Source organism: Callorhinchus milii, unplaced genomic scaffold (genome assembly GCF_018977255.1).
Source record: "Callorhinchus milii isolate IMCB2004 unplaced genomic scaffold, IMCB_Cmil_1.0 Scaffold2, whole genome shotgun sequence".
Taxonomy (NCBI): Eukaryota; Metazoa; Chordata; class Chondrichthyes; order Chimaeriformes; family Callorhinchidae; genus Callorhinchus; species Callorhinchus milii.
The window spans coordinates 13,597,991-13,615,152 of NW_024704743.1; the positions used below are offsets into that span (position 1 = coordinate 13,597,991).

General features: G+C 39.1%; 1 protein-coding gene across 3 annotated transcripts in view; it reads right to left on the reverse strand.

Moving 5' to 3' along the window:
* ranbp9 (RAN binding protein 9) overlaps positions 1 to 17,162 on the reverse strand; it is a 44,473-nt gene that overhangs the window by 10,876 nt on the left and 16,435 nt on the right. For all 3 annotated transcript variants that reach the window (XM_042331916.1, XM_042331915.1, XM_007911858.2), the window contains exons 2-8: positions 16,395 to 16,506; positions 15,018 to 15,070; positions 13,209 to 13,376; positions 9,472 to 9,494; positions 5,155 to 5,339; positions 3,649 to 3,761; positions 1,191 to 1,299 (exon numbers count right to left, since the gene is read on the reverse strand). In XM_042331916.1, the coding sequence (XP_042187850.1) occupies positions 1,191 to 1,299; positions 3,649 to 3,761; positions 5,155 to 5,339; positions 9,472 to 9,494; positions 13,209 to 13,376; positions 15,018 to 15,070; positions 16,395 to 16,506 (763 nt within the window). The remainder of the gene's footprint in view (positions 1 to 1,190; positions 1,300 to 3,648; positions 3,762 to 5,154; positions 5,340 to 9,471; positions 9,495 to 13,208; positions 13,377 to 15,017; positions 15,071 to 16,394; positions 16,507 to 17,162) is intronic.

A 17,162-nucleotide genomic window follows, 5' to 3' on the forward strand; every position in this document is an offset into this window, starting at 1 on the left:
GTCTTGAAACGGATCTTGAAGGAGGCAAGGGAGGGGACTGAGCGGAGAGAGTGGGCAGGTTGGTAGGGGGTTAGGAGGTCGCAGTAAACAGGCTTATTTAGCAAGGCAAAAGTTATGTTTTCTTCAGTTCTCTGGTAAATAATAATAATCCTTGCATTTTGATATAGCGCTTTTCACGTTGGGAGGATGTCCCAAAGCGCTTCACAGAACACACTGTAAAGTGAATTGACTGTATATTTGTGGGTGAACGCGGCAGCCAATTGCGCACAGCAATGTCCCACAAACAGTCATAGATTGAAAATGACCAATTTATTATTGTTTTTTTTTTGGAGGGATTATTATTAGGCGTGTGGAGTAAGGAAACTTGCCCAAGGTTTCGCCCTGCCTGGAATTGAACTCAGGTCTCTCGCTTGCAAAGAGAGTGCTCTAACCACTGAGCTACAGGACTCCACGCCTAAAGTAGCCTTCACTCATGCAAAAGCTCTAAACTATACTGTGTCCAATGGACCCACTACAATCTGGATGGTCCTAGGTTTCTTCCCTGATTTATGCTGTGTTATTTGATCTCAGTCAAGTATTAGCAGAGGTGCTCATTTAGCCTCAGCATGTGGGTATGGAGAGGGGAAAACCAAAAGAGGCTAAGATATTGTTCCTGATTGCAATTCATTCATCCCTGCTGGAAAGTGCATATGTGTGAAGGTTCAATGGGAACAGAATCAGGGCTGGAGTCAGTTGTTACATTAACACTCGCCTAGCAAGCTCACATGATGAATGGCCAATTTGGAAACTGATAACTATTCAGCAGTGCTTCCCTCGGGGGGATGGAAGAAAGAGAAATCAAATTTAAATCCCATGTAATGTATGGATATTATAGTTTAACTAAAATTTGATCCATGAGATTTGGAATGAAACTCAAACCAAATTGGGAAAAAAAATTATTGAACATTACAGCCCATTTAGGTCTAAGTTGCTCTGTTTCCATATAATCATACTCTCTTCTTCATTCTCAATACCCTTTAATATTCTTAGCATAAACACTTCTTGGTAATCAGGCAATAATTATAATTTTGTTTTTTAAAAAAGAGAAAAGCAACAGGGCTAGAAATATGAATACAAAATGTGACATAGCAAAGATGCAGTCATGTGGTATTGTGGAGAAAACCAGTTCCTTGGAATTTTCATTAACTTACTTTAACATAAAGAGAAGATTTGGTTTTCTTTCAAGTAAACCTGGATATAATTGCTGTGTTGTTTCAATTGCTTCCCCCATTCTTCCAGCTAGCACCAATTTCTGAATTCCTGTAAAATAAATAGACTTCATGGTAGCCAAGTTTATTGAAGTACTGTGGTGAACATCGGTTCAACAAGTGTAGAATTCTGCAAGTTTCTCAGGAATATGTAGTCTCATAGTGTCAACAAGCTATAGCCATCCAAGAAATTACTAAAACCAGATTGATTGATTGAAATGGCATTTTATTTTTATTTAGTTGAAAACTAGACGTGCATCAGCAATGACCTATTATTAAACTTCTGACTTACTTTATATTCCCCCATCAGGGAAGTTTCAGATAAAGCCACTTGAAGGAAATTGTTTTCAAAACCCATCAAATGCTGCACACTTCACAAATTTCTGTCTCCTTACACGTACCATGACAAGAAACAAATAGGATTGACAGAATAGATCCAGAAAAATTACCAATGCAGACTACCATTATAGTTCTGCTAGTCCTCTTTCTAAAACAAAAATTACCACAGTTCCTTTGCTTCAATAGTCCGTTACTGGGTTTATGTCACTCAGAAAAATGAATGTATTCACTCGCACTCATGAGTCTCATGAATTATGTATTCACAATTCTGAAATAAATCCAGTAATGCATGGCTACTGGTGTGATAAAATAAACACAGGCAGAGTCTTCTCAGCAGCATTAGTCTACATACAACTTTGCATTTCCCTTTCAATTCAAGCGTATATCACATCCACATTGTGGTTTTACACAGAGCTTCCAGTAAGTGCAAAACACTCATGACAGAGTAAAGAATGAAATCATAGCAAGAATAAAATGAGGAAAGATCATGTGACTAATCAAGCTTCTCTGCTCAAAAATCATGTGCAACCTATTCAATCTTGAGGTTCAATCCAACAATTTTCAGACTCTGCAATAATTCTCACTGTCACTGAACGGTAAATCGAGAAATAGATGTCTTCCCAACGTGAAAAGCACTATACAAATGTAATTTTGTTGTTGTTGTTGTTAATGTGTCTGAGCATCTGAAACAAAATCATATTCCCACTCAATCCTTTCTTTAATAAAATAGGTCTGTATGTTTCTTTTCATAATAAAATAACCCTTGCATTTGATATCACACCTGATCACATCTTTGAGATGTCTCATAGCGCTTCAGAAAATATACTGTAAAGTGAATTGACTGTATATTTTGTGGGCGAAAGGCGGCAGCAATTTAATTTAATAATCCTCATAATTTAAGAGCATCAAATCCCAGAATCACGCTAATCTTTCCTCTCTAAATGCCCTCCATTGTCTTGCTCCTCCCTACCTCTGTGAACTCCTAACTCCCTACCATCCTACCCGCTCCCTCCGTTCAGCAAGCTTCACGTCCCCCACCTCGCTTGCCCCACCATTGGTGGGCGGGCCTTCTGCCACTCTGCCTCCACCTTCTGGAACTCTGTCTCACAGTTCCTCCGCCTTGCCCCCTCCCTTGCTTCCTTCAAGACCCATCTCAAGACCCTCCTCTTCGACCGTGTTTTTGATCACCCTGCTTTTCCCCACCTGCCCTCCACCCTCCCCGATCCCGACTCCCAGCTCGGGTCCGAAACTCTGACTGTCCAGCACCTTGGGATGTCCTTCCGAAGTGAAAGGTACTATACAAATGTAATTTTGTTGTTGCTGTTGTTGTCTATAAAGCATTGTGAGCTGGTAGGTAGGAACTGCAAACAAGACAAGGAAGGTCCATTATTTAAGTGTATAAGCACACGTGCCTAATACACCAGGACTAGTTAATAATTAAGACCACTTCCAATTCCCTTTGTACGCAAGAATTTACTCAACTCACAAAACTTTACTCAATATCCTAAATATCGCATCACAAGTGATCTAAGTTAAAATGCTGGATTAAAAAACAATTGTATTCAATTCTCTGATAATTGTTAATAACTAAAATGGATCAAATACATTAAAATCCACCTGCTATTCCTCGGGCGATCCACTCAATTAGTGCTGGTCCCTTTGAATCCATTTACCCTTGCTTATGTGTGAACTTGGCCATATAACGTGATAAAGGGGTCTAATATTTGGCAATTTCTGACAAAATACCTTAATAAGGAAATTGGAATTATGTTACGAAACTCTCAGGAACTCCACTCTGCTACAGTCTACTTTTGGGGGAGTGTTTCTATGGGTCCATAATGACATTGGGATATACATCGGTTACTGTCTCTTCAAGAGTATGTTAAAAAGTTAGAAATCACCACACTCAGAACCCTTTATAGAACATTTCAATGATGCAAAGTAGTTGGCTAAAAAGGCAGTACAATTTCAGAAAGGGAACACAAACTTATATATTTTAAAAACTCTCGATACAGTATTTCAACAGAGCGCAACAAGCGAATACTGTTAAATTTATACTCACTTTGTCTATTTTTAATGGATGCCAGTTCCTCCTGGAATGCCTGTCCGGTGGATCTAGCAAAGGCTTCTGCTGTTGCACAATAACCATGATGCACTAAGTAAGACGAAACCATTCTATAAAATGAAAAGTTTGGAAGAATAATAAAACAATATTCTAAATGTTACTGCTGTAGCCAGCAGCTAAGAGGCAGCATTATTTCAAATTTTCCCAAATGCGCAAGACAAAAATCAGTTCTAAAAATGGTTACACTGAATATCATAATGTTCTAGTACTTCAAAGTAGAATGCGTAATGCTACAAAGAGGACTTTGGGAGATAGGTCAGAAACCATTACATTCTTACCTGCTTGAATGCTTGAACAACAAAGGTTATAATTAAATGGAGCAGTATACTTAGGTGGGTTCGTTTTAGGCAGCAGAATTATGACACTAACAACCTGCATACCCAGGTGCTTCTCAACCAAGACCAACAGTTCCTTCTGAAATGTTAGACATGCTGCAACCATTCCTTCCTGCACATCTACATCTCAACCCAAGATTCCTCAGGCAATACATGTAGGAAGAAACTGTCCAAGTACCTAATCTCACCCCATAACATCAGGGCTTGAAGGTTAGAGAATTAAGTGTTGGATCAACCAACTATGATTTTTTTTAAAAATCCCTATACTGAGAGGAAATTAATCTTACACTAGTCCAGCACATATCACTTGTCCTAAAGATACATCCATCAGGATTGAGACCATCATTTTTTCATGCTCAAGTCTCTGGGCAAACACTGTAACTTTGGTATTTATTTTAACTGAACCTTTTGTAGTTTCTAAATTCGGTGGGGGTGGGGGGGGGGGAGGATCCTTTGAATAGGAAAAGGATGGTTCCTTGCAGTTTCAAACAAGTTGCCTAGCTTGAAAATATAGTATTCCACGAGCCTATATTTTGAAGAGTCCAACGTGCATTTTTAAATTTATAAAATCATAAGATATCAATTAATAAGTACCCAATACCCTAGAGGCAGACCTTTCTCTCCCCTGTGCTGTGTGACCAGACATTCAGAACTGTCTGTGTGTGTGAGTGTGTGTGAGAGCGCGTGTGTGTGAGAGCAAGTGTGTGAGAGTGTGAGTGTGAGAGAGTGTGAGTGTGTGTGGGAGGGCGCACATTTGGGTAATGCCTATTGAATAAATTATTTTCTAATTTAGAGACACGTTAGACCCTATTAACTGCAATTAACTTTGTGATATACTGTCAGCATAGTCATCAACATTTTGGTGAAAAACTGAATATGAAATTATACACCAAGATTTTTGGAGCAACAAAACACTAAAATTGTAAAATTTAAGCCACTTAAAATGTATAAATTACATTTAACTAGAAGCATGAAGAGGTACTAAATCTTTAAACTTCAATGAATATCTGGAAGGTTGCAAGTAATTGCTAAAACCCATCTATAAACGATATTTCAGTTTGATAAATGTGACTGTACATAGTGGGACTGCAGGCAATACATCACCTACTTTTGAATCATTGTCTGCCATTCGCCTTCTCGATCTCCTACAGGGAATCTTTCAATCTGGGTCTGAATCTTAGACCTCCATTCTCGCATATAGTCCTCTATATCAAATACAAATGGATGCTGTCCAAAATTGGCATCCACCACTTCTCCTGGAGTTTGCAATCCAACAGTAGGATATAAATTTGGCTGCACAAAAAATGAGGATATAATGTAATAGACAATAATCGATTTGTTTATAATTAACCATTTTGCAACTCATAATTTACATAATGGGTTAACTGTCATAAGAAAACACATTATTCAAAAAACAAAGGCAATCCATTATCACAGAGCACTGAACCAGCACTTTATTCTTATAACATCAAGGTGATAAGGTGCACTTAGAACAACACCTAATATGTCCCACTACCCCCAACACACCAAATATCACCTCAAATACCCACAATAATTATTTGGGATGCTTATTCAACAAAAAAATGGCACCATAGCTTGGAAGTTGCAATCTTAACTTTCAAATGTAAGGCCTCAAAAGGTGACCATTAGAGCTGGCTTAATTTCATTTAATTGCAGCTTCAGAAACAAATGCTTTTATCTGCCCATCATTGAATGGTATGCAGCAGTCAGAGCAAAGAGTTAAGCAACCATAAAAATTTTAAAATGAATAAAAAGTTGTCCAGAACAGTTACATTCATAGCATTAACAAAAGCCAGTTCCATTACTAGGACTCTTGCCTCTGAGAAAGAAGGCTGTGGATTCAAACACCAACTTAGGACTTGGAAATCATAGTTTAGACTGCTACTCCAATGCAGAGATACGCTGCATTGTTGGAGCTGCCGTACTCTGAATTGAGACATTAAACCAAGATCCCACGTGTATGTTTAGGTGGACATTAATGATTCTATGACAATCTCCCAAATAAAATTGGGTATTCATTTCATGGCTGTTTGTGGACATTGCTGTGTAAAAATTGCCTACCATGTTTGCCCACAAAGCACACAATCCACTTTACAGTAAATCCTGTGAAGCACTTTGGGTTGTCCTGCTGACGGGAAAGGCAACGGGAAAGGTACTACACTAAATATAAGGGAATATTATTATTATTGTGGGACATTGGGTGAAAATTGGCTGTAGTGTTTGGCTACAAAATAGAAAATGAAGTGCTTTGAAACATCCTCTTGACATGAAGAAGCACTATATTAAATGCAAGGGTTCTTATTAACTGCACAACTTCTTCTCCTTCCCACTCATATTCTGCCCACATTTCTTGCATGTCTAAGTCACCAAGTTGCAGTAGTAAAAGATTTGTTTCCCCATTGAATTAAAATACCTAGATTCCAACACAACTCATGCACAGAGCCAGAACAACAGCAATCCTGTCCTTCAATCAAATCAATCTCTTAACCTATTAATCTCTCAACAGAGTAAATATACTCCTTTTGAAATGACCTAACCCTCAAACTAGGATATATTCTATTAAACCTCAGAAATAGCATTGACAGCAACTTTCTTTGAATTTACATTGTATGGCTCCTGTGATGTGGAAAGAGAATACACAACAAATTCTGCCTCTGGGTTGGTTTGGTAGATCTATTCTGTTAATGACAACAGTGTCAGTCCTGGCAATCATTCTGGCAATGTGAATAGTGTGTGTTGTGGGACATGACTGTCACGCTTTCCTACAAATACAGTCACTACACTGCACATTCAAATATTGAAGCGCTTTGAGACGCCTCAACGACGTGATAAGATTATTTCAAATGCAAGAATTATTATTATTATAATAGAGCCACTGAAGCAAATCATCTTAAATGCAACACACTCGTCGCTTTCCATGGTATCAGGCAAAAACAACAATTTGCATTTTTATAGTATTCTTTATGGGGGTAGCCTAATGGGGCACTTAACAGTGGTGGAGCTTGACGCCGAGCCAGGGAAAAAGGGGGAGGTGACTGAAGGCAAGGTCGAAGAGGAAAGTCTTCAGCTGTGATCTGAAGATGGACAAGGGGGGGGGCAAGGGGGAGGGCTTGAGGCAGAGTTCCAGAGTCTTGGGGCATTAGTGGCTGAAAGTACAGCTGCTGATGGTGAAGCAGAGGGGATAAGGGACGTACAAGAAGCCGGAGCTGGCTGAGCAAAGAGGACAGGTAGAAGAGCGGGTCTAAGCAGATTGGCGAGGTAGGGAAGTGCTAGGGCATGAAGTGATTTGTAAGCTAGTAGGATCGTAAAATCGATCTGTTCTGCAAAAGGGAGCCAGTAGAGCATGGCAAATACTGGGGTGATGGTAGGATCCAATTGATTGGTATTGCAGAACAGCAGGGAAGTTGTGGCCTGAGCTGGGAGGAAATAGTGTCAGTTTCAAAGTTTCACTCCAGAAGTACAATTTAAGTTATTTTTACATGGTAAATTAAGAAAGCCATCTTGATCTCAGAAATATTTTCTGCCAATCCAGTCATACTATTTAACACCTTGACTAGCAAAAGCTACAATGCAGCTAGAGGGTGGAAGAAGGGGAAAGGAGCTTTGGGAACAAAAATGGTAATTTGTAATTTAGTTTTGTTAGAGTACATAAGCACACTTTTAGAAGGTAAACCATTTTTAAAATCTTGAAATTATAGCTTTTAGTAAGCACAAAGAGGAAGGTCTTCAGTCGTGATCTAAAATAGGGGAAGGAGGGGGCAAGGCGGAGGGATTAAGTGAGAGATTCAAAGCTTCGGGGCAAAGTGGCTGAAAGTGCGGCTGCCGATGGTGGAGAGGAGGAGGGACAAACATGAGGCTAAAGCCAGCTGAACGGAGGCAGCAGGTAGTGGAGTGGGGAGAAAGGTAGGGAGGTGCCAGGGCGTGATGGGATTTGTAGACGAGAGAGATCTTGAAATCAAAACTTTCACACCTAGCCTTATCTGGAAGAGTCTCATTCACATGGAATTTAGGGTATAGCAAAGACCAGTTCAGCAAGTCCCAAGAGTGGGCTACTTGCCAATTTAGAAAAAGAGTTGCTAGAATTTATAAAACTAGTTCTCCATAAGGGTCTAATTTCTCTAAGACATCGTATTTGAATTTTAGATCAATGCAGCTTGAATTCTCCTCTCTACAGTAAGATGAAAGACTGCAATGGTATGCAGACCTAGGTACTGATGTATGAGGTGCTTTTGTAACTGAATTTACCAGCTTAATAGTCTGTCAGTGGTGCTGATATGGGGATACCAAGAGAGATGCGTTTGAGGAAGGGGAGGGAAACAAGTGAACATTTTCAGATCCCCCCCACCCATCCCCCGGCCCGGTCGTCTGACTTGTTGTATGCCTATTTCAAAATTGTTTTTCTTCCATGGACAGCTGGTGTGATTTGCTGCTGCTCTCCTCAAGGTTGGTTGTTTTGCTATCCGCAACTATTGCATTCTATGGTCGCTTCAATTGAAGATCGTCTTCAATTGATGACAGCAATGAGCTTCAAGTTCTGCATTGCCTGTTGTGTGGAGTTTCTAATTACTGAGTCATTGTTCTCTTGTCACCAACTGAATAGCTTAAATCTTAATTCCAAATCATGGCAAGAAAGACTGAAGTGCTGGAAAATTGTTTTCCCAAACTGAATCTTAAAGTGTTTACATCACAGATGGCTACTGTCCCAATTGTGTCTGTGAGGGAGCTATCTACTCTAATCCCACTCCGCTGACCAGTACATTAAGACATATGATCAGAAATTCTCGGTGTATACTGAATTAGTTAATCTCACAGTACTGCAGTCTGGGCCAATACAATGGTCTGTCTCCGTGCTCCTGGGTTGGTTGCGAGCAGGGAGAGGAGGAGAAAGTCAGCCACGGTTACACTCCTAATAATTATCCAGTGAACCCAGCTGCTAAATGCACATAGGTGGATGTTGGACAAGTGCAGGATTGGCCTGAACTGTGATACTTTACACAGTTGAATTGCCCATCAACAATCACTGCTTTGGGGCACACATGATGAATATGCAACTGTGCCTCAGCAAAATAACTTTCAGAAACATGGGGGAAACAATTAGCAAAACAAAAGTTCCTACAGTTTCTTGACATAAAATAGCAGTTATACCGAGCCTTAGAAAACTAACAAAAAAGTGTAATCTTGATGGTAGTAACAAAAGATCTAACGATATCTACACGGTTCATGCAAAAGTACAGTAACAAGATTTACTCTCACTATTTCTCCCTCCTCTTCACCAGCATATTGCCAGGTTAAAAAAGCACTTCCTGAACTATTGTTGGAAAAAATACATTTCATTTTAATGACAACAATTACAACAATTTTAAAAGCAGGTTTAAGGTACATACTGTTAAAGATATTGTCTTACCGGTAGATCTGTGAAAGCGATGCCTGTGACAAAAAGAAATGTGCAATATGAGAAACGACTGTTTGCATGTTACCTCTTTAGAATTTTGAAAGCTTCACAAATCACAAGCACTGCAAGCAGATCTCTCGCATGGAAAAATACTTGATATTCCTGCTGCTACATGCACATCATTCTGCAGTTCACTGCGTTAGTAGCCCATCAACATAAATAGACATTTTCAATTGTTAATTCTAATCGCAAGATTTAAAAACAAAGATCACAAAACAACAAAAGTACTAAGAGATCTCAGTTATCTAGCAACAGTATTAGTTGGTTGGTTACTCAAAATCTAACTGCTCGCAAAAATGTTAAACCTTTTCGGTGATTGTGAATATTTGAGAATGGTTTAGGCCAGTAGTGACCAAGCTTTATGGTTGGCCAACAAAATAAATTAGAAACTCACTACTCTAGTGCCCAAGTATAAAGAATTACATTTACATAAAATGCTAGATACTAAAAGCAGAATTGTTGTCAGAATGTAGTGAATGAACTGAATCACAGATATCTCATTAAACACAAATATCAACAAAACATATACCCAAACAGTTCAAAATGGAAACCACTATCTGCAATGAGTGTTGCCTTAAGGTCTGTATAAATGTCATAATCCCAATGGATTATTCCCTGAACAATGTGCAGTGTCCAAAACAGCATTGCCTTAACCTCACTGCATTGCCAAGAAAAAAANGGGAGAATAATTGGCCACATATAATGCAATAGATTACATGTTATATTAATGGAAGCAGATGCATCTTCAACCTCTGATTTTAAGGTTGTGACCCCTGGTTTTAGTTTCTCCAACCAGGGGAAACAATCTCCCACTATCTACTCTATCATGCCCTTTGATGATCTTATAGGTTTCTATAAGATCCCCTCTAATTCTTCTATATTCTAGAGAATATAGGCCCAAATTGGTCAGCCTATCCTCGTAACTCATTCTCTTCATCCCTGGTACTAACCCAGTAAATCTACGCTGCACCCCCTCCGAGGCAAGTACATCCTTCCTTAAATGAGGGGACAAAAACTGGACACAGTATTCCAGGTGTGGTCTCACCAGGGCCCTATACAGTTGCAGCAAGACTTCCCTACTCTTATACTCTAATCCTTTCATAATGAATGCTAACATACCGTTCGCCTTCCTAATTTCTTGCTGTACCTGCAGACTAACTTTCTGTGATTGGTGTCCAAGGACACCCAAGTCCCTCTGGACGCTAACACATTCCAATCTCTCCCCTTCTGAAAAATAACCCGCTCTACTGTTTTTGCTACATAGGTGGATGAATTCGCACTTCCCTACATTATACTTCATCTGCCACTTACCTGCCCAATCACCTAACCTATCTAAATCTCGCTGCATTTTTTAATGTCGATGGGTTTTAGTTCAATGAGCTTTAGTTCAATGGGCTCTAAACCAGGCTTCAAGATGACTGCAATAAAAGTGAAATATTCAACAGATCCAGCTGTTTTGCTTTAGCCTATTGAAAAAATATTAGCTAGGCTAGCTCATTTTTTGGAAACCATTACTCCAAGTTGACCCAGGGAAAAGAGGTGGTGGCAGCTTTTCTTAATCTAAGGATTAATTAATTGTATAAAACTCTCCAAATATTAATAATATACCCAGTTCAGTAATGGACCCACCACATATACGGTTTATGTAAGTAACAGAAGATTCAGCGTATTCTATATATAATATATATATAGAATTCAGTATATTCTGTGAAGCGCTTTGAGATGACTCATAACGTGATAAGGCGTTATATCACACGTCTTCCTCTTGCAAATTAATCTGCCTAATCTCTGTGCTAAAGTATCAGGCCCTTATTTGGCAGGAGACAAATACAGGAATTTATTTTTGTACCCTGATAAACTACATGGCTTAAATTTCCTGTTTTGGGGCTTTAATAACGTCTGCATTCTAGTGCACTTTCTAATTGCCATAAAATAACATGGTCCAAAACCCAGCAATGGGTCCTGAGAGTTTTCTTCAGGGCCTTTGTATCCATCTCCCGAGGATCATTTGAAGCAAAAATCACTACAAGAGCTACATGACAATGTAGTAGACTTACATGAGGATATTTATGCACTATACTCAAATGTATAGCTACACATCTAGGCTTGAATATGCCAAATCCCTGCTTGTTGGCCTTCCAAACCTCTACAAGCTGCAGATCATCCAGAACTCTTCAGCTTGTGTCCTCTCCCGCACCACTGGCTCCAATATCTCAGAGGATAGAGTTCAAAATCATCATCCTCACCTTCAAGGATCTCCACGTCCTTTCCCCTTCCTACCTCTGTGACCCGCTAACCCATTATCAACCTGTCCATTTCCTCCACTCAGCCTGCATGACGTCCTCTACACGGCCCGCCCCACGGCTCGTGGTTGGGCCTTCAGCCTCTCTTCCTCTACCCTGACTGTCTAGTGCCTGGGACATCCTCCCAATGTGAAACGCGCTTTACAAATGTAATTTTGTATTGTGTTGTATTACTTGAACATGTGGTGCTCTGTATTTACACAAAATCGTCCACCCATCTATTTTCAGACCATTTCCCGCCCCTCCCAACACTCAACATAAGGACGAATGTTAGATTGACACTAGCAGAAATAATGAAATTTAGGTCTAGAGGAACAAGACATATGGAGAACTGGGCATCTGTAACAATGAACTCCCGCAGTTCAGAATGCAACCAGAGCTCCTAAGAATCTTACATTGATAACCACTCAGGTCCTGTCCTTCAATCCCGAGATAAAGGGGTTTACTCTCAGTCTCTCTCCCTGGAAAATTGTGGAATGCCAACATATATACACAACCCACAAAAACATTGTCTTCAGTTTGAGAGTAAAGTCACAAATGAGGAAGTTCAGAAAGGATTTGTAAAACTCATGCCAACTAGCAACAAAAGATTTAAACACTACCGAGGACTGAAAGATTTCTTTCTAGAATAAATACAGTTAACTCACTCCAGAATAGGGAGGAGTGACAAAGGATTAAAATGTTTGGGGATTATTTCCCACTGGCTCGATAGCTGTCAAAACACGGTCTTTATATAATAATGGGAAAATTCCATTCTGAAAGAATGCCAAAATTCCACTAAAAGAATGTGCTAAGTTTGCCATGTTTAACAAAAGTGGAAAAACGGAATTCTGGCTTTTATTCCCTCCACACTGTTTCTCGTGCTTAAGTCATTTGCGTGATGCGCTTTGAAGCATCCTCTCAATGTGAAAGGTGTTAAATAAATGTAAAATGTTGTTGCTCCCATTTGAAGGAGTGCAATACCACGGAAAATACTACTCAAATGTGATTCTCCCCCAATCTTGGGTGAAGCTCTTCGAGACATCCTCTCGATATGAAAGACCCTATAAAAATGTAAATTATTGCTGTTGACTGCATAAAAGCACTCTCTAGTCTTCCAATGTTTCTCTCTCCAAAAAACTAGCTTCACTTCCAGCCATGGTGCAGAACCATTATGATAATACACTAAAAGAAAAATCTAAATATCCTTGGACAACATTTAACTTTTTACCTGAACTGCACTAAAGTACAAATGAAAGTGCTTTTCTCAACATAACTAATTAGTTTACATTTTTGTTTTGATTTAAAGGTGAAAAAAGAATCACCAGCCTCACCTTTAATTCAACATACACCTTTCCAAAACATAGTGGTTTTATCAACTTTAATAAGTTCTTTTGTATACATTACCTAAACTGTGGCCATTCTTGGTATAGAAGCAGGTATTATTGTTCATATTCACACAGCAGCCAATGACATCCCCAGTTGTAAATGTTGGGCCGTAGGGCTGTCCAGTGCCAGAGGAACAGAATGAATGGCCATCATCCCCATGGTAGCCATACGAATGCTTATCCCAACCTAAAGCATAAAAGGTACATGTTTAAGACGTCTTTATTTATTGTTTCCACTCAATATGGTTTTAGAATAAAATGCATTGATTACTTGCTGTACAACTTGAAATGTAGCATTACATCCAATTCCAAATCAATGAGGTTTGGATTGTTAGTTAAACTGCAAAACATATTGCATCTCTTTAAATAGGAGGAAACTAAGCGTGGGCCCAGGCAATTAATTATAACTTGTAGTGGAGTCTCATTATAAGATAATTCTTTTCCAACCCATGGTTGGTTTTGGTACACAGTGCGATAAAAAATGGTCAATTGGTCAACTTCAGGATCATTGGGTTCCCACTGATACTTCCTGTGTGTTGCACATGTACAACATGTGTAGAAAGTGTCCTGATAACCAGGAATTTAGCCACTTTTTAGTGTAAGAGGCCAATCAGTTTTCTTTCTGCATGTGCAGTATCGTCATCAGTGATGTGATCAGGGACATCACAATGTGGAAGTGTTGATCTCAATCGTGCCCCATTATAAGGGGCAGTGGGGGAGGGAGTGGGGAGCGAGGGGGGAGTTTTATGGATCTCAGCATTCCCATCACAAAAACTGCTACTACCATACATTTTTTCTGATGATTTTATTGGATAACAAATTTCAGTCAACTCCATATTTGTAATCAACAGTATGATCTGAGCTCGGGAGGTAACTCAACATTATATGGCTTGAAACAACACTCATTGTAAGGACACCATGTTCCCCTTGGCATGTACAGTAAGATCCAAAATGTCACACCACTGTTTTAAGAAATAAAACAATATCTAAATCAATCAAAATCACATTGATACACTCCATGAAACTACTACATTATATTCCACAGAAACAACCCACCTCAGTGTTTATTCAGTATACAGGAGCCACGTAATATCTCATAACCTTATTAAAGTAGATCACTGTAAATACACTGTATTTTGAAATAAATTCAGCACATTAAAAAAAACTTTTTTTTTAACAGATCAAGCTAACCCCAGTTTTGGCAGAAAGTTGACCACTATAGAGAGGTCAGTAACACTTGTTATGAAATTAAACTTTAAAAAATCTCCCAATTATATGCCATATTTTAAAAGCTACAAAATGCTTTATTTGATCCAAACAGAAACCATATTTTTTAAAAACTTACAATCATAACTCCCTAAGCATGTCAAAACAATTTCAAACTGATACACTGACCCTCAACCAAGCCAGTCTCACTACTAAGCTAATTGTAGCCTTGACTGAACTGTACACCACTGGGGAAATTGGGTCAGCAGAAATGTGTGCATCCCTCTTCTCTTAGCTGACTCGTACCCCAAAGGGTAACCCTAGCAGAGAAACAGGAGTGCTTCAGGACTTTCATTAAATATGATTTCTAAAAATAAGGAAAATAGATTTTCCAAAATGTAAACTTGGCAGATTTTACCATCAGGCGTTAGCAGTGTCATATTAAAGCACTCTATTCAACAGCAAAAGGTGGATTTGACAGATTCTGCTTCAATTAAATCATAAATGATTAACTAGAGCTTAACTTTAATATACATTCTATTATACATACTTGATTGGCAATTTATTTGAATGTATTATATGAATCAATACTTTGCTTCAATCTATAACACGAAACACCTACCTGGCAGTCTGTTCATGTTGACACCTTGAGCAGACAGCCCAATGCCCATGTACCTGTAACAATACCAGTCTTTAAGCTGCTGTGTTCAATGGTTTGTTAGTCAACAGAAGCTGATCAACAAACTTCAAAAAAGTCTCCCACACAATGCTCCAAGCAATTTGAAATATTTCATATACATCATTACTAAATTGAATCTAGATTTACTTCCTGAAATGACTCCAGTATGTTTCAGTTATGTCAATCGGCTGCCACTAACCGCAGCAGCTTTGCAATATAAACAAAGCTAACCTGTTGACTCCACCAGTGGTTACCACTGAGATGGTTAATACCAAGGCAAATCTCTAGCCAACCTGCAGAGGTGGATCACCGAGGTAAGCAGGGCACTTTGCTGGCGCAGCCACGAGGAGACAAACACCACCATTCAGTACACAGAATGCCTTATGTTTCTGTGGCTGGCTGCCATTTTTTTTATATTCAAGGGTCAGACTAAACTGTCAGCAGTGCATTACTGGCCTCTACAGACCTTCAACCAAGATGCTTCTACGGATCCTTCACCCAAGGCTGCTGGTACAGAGAAAATTAATCTTGGAAAGAAGTGCACATCCATAAACTCGTGTATGTGCAGCTCCTTTATGTTATGGCTGGTGTTTTAGATTTCATCTTGCAAAATAAGTGGGCAGGATCCCAGCACTAACTGCCAAACTGGTTCAAATCTAAACACTGTCACAGCTCCAAGAGTCCAACAGAATGGGAATATCCTGCTGCATAGAGGAGGTGTTGATAGGGGGAAGAGAAACCACTCACCTTTTGGAGCAAATCAGAAAATCACTTTTTTCACTATAACAGAAAACAGTTAAGAGGAATCCAGATAGAGGTGTTAAAAAATGATGAGGGGTTTCGATAAAGTAAAAAGGAAGAAATTTGTTCCACTGGTTAACGAGTCGGTAAGTAATGAGCAAAAATTAAAGATCATTCCCATAAATTAAAAAAAACAGGGATATTAGGACACAACGTCCTCCCATAGGTTGAAGCATAATCCATACAGCTATCGAAAAGGTATTAGACAAATATCTGAAAAAATAGTATAAAAGGGTATGGGAAAAGGGTAGGCGAATGGGACAAAATGGATAGCTCTTTCAAAAGCAATAGAAGCTGTAAAATTATTTTCTAAGAAATCATCAGTTGCTAATGTGCTGCAGATGGGCCAATTGGTTGACACCCAAATACATGACGGAGCACATCCTTCACTTATCTCAACTATCTTCAGTCAAGTTCTAACACACCTTTTAGAAAATTATATTTAAAAAGTCTGATTAAATATATGTGGTGTGTATGAATAATACATATTAGCAGGGAAGCAGGTTTTATATTTCTTACCCATCTCTTCCTTTACTCACAATCTTCACCTCAAAGTAGTAAATGCCACAAGCAGCAGGTATAGGATAAGTGGCGCGGACTGAGGCTGCATCTTTAGGTGTTTTACCGTGTCCTGAAAATAGAGAAATATGGGGGTAAAACAAACCTGTGAAACATGAGAAATTATATTCTAGTAAATGGGTCACAGCAATTAAACAAATACACATGTGAAAAGACAACAGATTTGCAAATTCCGTTTGAAAGAATGAGAATCCACATTCTTAATCCTTTATTCATTCCTATTAAGTCATGCTTTTAAAACCCCCCAAAAATCCTTACATTTCACATCAGGAGGAATCTCTAAGTACTTCACACAATTCACTGTAAAATGACTGTAATTTGAACACAGCAATGTCCCACAAAGACCCAGGAAATGAATGACCAATTTAATCTGAAAGATTGTTGGCCAGGACACTGGGAGAAATTCACTTTGTTTCTCAATTCGAATAGTGGCATAGGATCTTTAATATCCATCTGAACAGATGGGACGTCGGTTTGTTGTCTCATTCAAAGGACAGCACCTCCAATAGTGCAGCACCTGCCCAACAATGCATTGAAGCATCAGCCTAGACTGTGCAAATTCAACGTCCTAACATAGGTTAAACCAACAACCTTCTTACTCAAAGGCGAGAGTGATACCAACTGAGTCAGACTGACACCTAAAAATATGGACAAGATATTTCAACGTAGACGATGTTGCAGGAAACACATTTATAGTGCAGCAAATAT